The 2602-nt window shown below is 40.0% G+C and overlaps 1 protein-coding gene across 1 annotated transcript in view; it reads right to left on the bottom strand.

The window, feature by feature from the left end:
- The window catches only part of clasp1a (cytoplasmic linker associated protein 1a), a gene marked incomplete at its 3' end in the record, with an annotated part of 66179 nt that overhangs the window by 26884 nt on the left and 36693 nt on the right, over nt 1-2602 (bottom strand). Inside the window, 5 exon segments of the mRNA XM_014026072.1 lie at nt 521-544; nt 1024-1194; nt 2004-2050; nt 2342-2509; nt 2582-2602. Of these exon segments, the coding sequence (XP_013881526.1) occupies nt 521-544; nt 1024-1194; nt 2004-2050; nt 2342-2509; nt 2582-2602 (431 nt within the window).

A 2602-nucleotide genomic window follows, 5' to 3' on the forward strand; every position in this document is an offset into this window, starting at 1 on the left:
TAAGAGCAGATATTATATTTTTTTTCTTCTGCTCCCTTTCATTTTGTTTGATTTGTAATTTTTTTTTTGCTGTATGTAATGTGTTTTATTTTATTTTTTTAATTAAATTAATAAATAAAAATAAAAAATATGTATATCCTGCTTCATGAAACAAGAAAAATTAGCAAAGGTGAAAAGGTAAAGCCACAGATTTGTTAGCTTTATTGTGATCTGTGCTTTAAATAAATCTGATTTTATTATAAAACAGATTATTTATTGCTTCTGTTTGTTGTAAAATACTTGAGAAGTTGTTAAAAAATAATTGCATGTTAAATCACAACATGGTGCAGCCCTGGTCTAATGTGACTGCAGAGGTTTGAGGAGCTTCACAGTGTGAAACTGTTGGCAGGACGACAAGCTACAGAGGAGGAAACCATGCAGACAGTTCATGCAGAGTGACTGACACGACTGTGGAGAAGAAGACGCAAACATGTCCGACAAACACGAGCCGCGCCTCTGCACACAGACACACAATCCTTACCATCGCTTTTACCAGGAGCGCCGTCTTTATTTAAGAAAGTCAGCGCAGCAGAGAGTGGGAGAAGAGGCAGAGTGACAGATTAGTGGCAGCAGGAAGAAGAGCGAGCRGCCGAGCTAACGGCTCATCGTTAGTTATCCACCCAACGCAGGGCCGCAGGAAACTTTTAGCTCCGCCCCCTCCACTCAGGCTCATCAGGTCTATTTRTCAAACGCTCAGATGTGTCAGTGTGGACTTTAGAGAGTTCCTGTCGACAGAGCAGTCTAATAACTACATCAGGACTCATTAATAATCCAAGTCAGGCACAGAAAAGCCACTGAGCTCCAGAAAATGGCCTCATATTTCATAAAGGATGACATGAGGAAACCAGAGACATTAATAAACTCTGATAACAGAAACAGCTGCTTTAGACTCATTATCTTCATAAAAGTAGTTTTAGTCATTAGTTTCTAGTTCTGAGATAAACTTGTAATAAATAAATGAGTTGAGTAAAAATAAAGACTCACCTAAGGAGGCGTAGGATCCCGGGGGGAGGGTGGCCGCAGAGCTGAACGGCGAGGAGGCGGGGACGGAGGACAGACGAGACTTGGCGCTGGAGGCGGCGTTCACGTCGATGTCGCTGCGGGACCGCTGGAGCGAGCCTGACGAGACCCTGGAGCCCACCAGCTTCCCAGGAGCTGMAGACAAACAGACCTGAGCTGCTGCTTTATCAGCTTTCATTAAACAGCCGATCGTTAGCGGCTGAACCGAGCCTAAAAACAGCCGAAGGCTACAAAAACACAGCCTGAAAGTCTGGACCACTGACAGCAAAGCAAAGAACTGAGGACTGGATCAGAACTTTTGCACAGTCCCAGCTGGTGTGATCCAAATAAAAAACACTTTAATGAAAATTTCAATGAAAATTACATCAACGAATAAAGACGGCTGCAGAAAAACAGAAAAGATGCTAAATTTTGTTTTAAAATAACCGAAAAAAGTTTAAAAAAGCACAAAAGTAGCTAAACAGTGTCTGAAAAAGCTGAATCTAGCACAGAGAAACAGAAGAGAATATCTTTGCTGAATTATTCAGCTGAAAGTAGCTAAAATATTACAAAAAGGTAAACTAAGCTGAAAAAGCCTAAGATTTGCTGAAAATAACTAAAAAGTAGCTTAAATTGCAAAAAAACAGCTGAAAGAATTCTAAATTAGCAGAAAGAAGCTGAAAAAGAGCAGAAAAGTAGCTTAAAGAGCAGAAAAAAGCTAATTTTAGGAGAAAAAATAAGCTAAAATTAGAACAAAGACTTTAAAAACCAAACCAGAAGAAAATGCTTAAATCACAGAAAACGTTCGACTGTTTTAAAGGATTTTATTGATGTTGAATTAATTTTAAATCAAAAAGCTCAACATTTTAAAACCTGCTGAAATAGCAACAGTCCCAGCTGAAACGTCCTGAAGCAGCTGAATGTTTGATAAATGAAAGAAAAGGATCTGAATAAAACAAACTCACTCCTCGATATGCTCCCCCCGATGACGCTCTTCACAGACATCGGCCGACTGAAATACAATTAATCAGTTTTAATCATTTATTTGAACTTTAACTGTAAATTATAACAAAAACTGCAGCTTCAGAGGAAAACAAAGTGAATTTATTCTGTTTTAAATTAAATAAATCAGAGTTTTAATCATTTATTTGAAGTTTAACTGTAAATTATAACAAAAACTGTAGCTTCAGAGGAAAACAAATGAATTTATTCCACTTTAAATAAAGTTTTAAAGCACAGAAAGCGTGGCGCTTTAGGAAAAAGAAAAAGAAAAAAAGAAAGCATGCCGCTGCAGGCCTCTTACTTCAGACTCTCCTGTGAGGACGAAGACGAGCGGTCGGACTGAGGCAGGGACACCACGCTATCTGAGCTCTTCAGGTACGACTGCAGAGCCTTCTGATAGGTGGACTCCAGCGCCTGAAACAGAAGCTCCGCCTCCCGGCTGTAGTGACCGTGGAAACCCCAGTAGCACCTGGACAGGAGATAAAACGGACCATCAGAAGGCTTCAGACCTGCAGAGGCTGCTGTTTAACAACAAACATACTTCCTGGCGATGGACCTGGCC

This window comes from Austrofundulus limnaeus, unplaced genomic scaffold (assembly GCF_001266775.1).
Source record: "Austrofundulus limnaeus strain Quisiro unplaced genomic scaffold, Austrofundulus_limnaeus-1.0 Scaffold523, whole genome shotgun sequence".
NCBI lineage: Eukaryota > Metazoa > Chordata > Actinopteri > Cyprinodontiformes > Rivulidae > Austrofundulus > Austrofundulus limnaeus.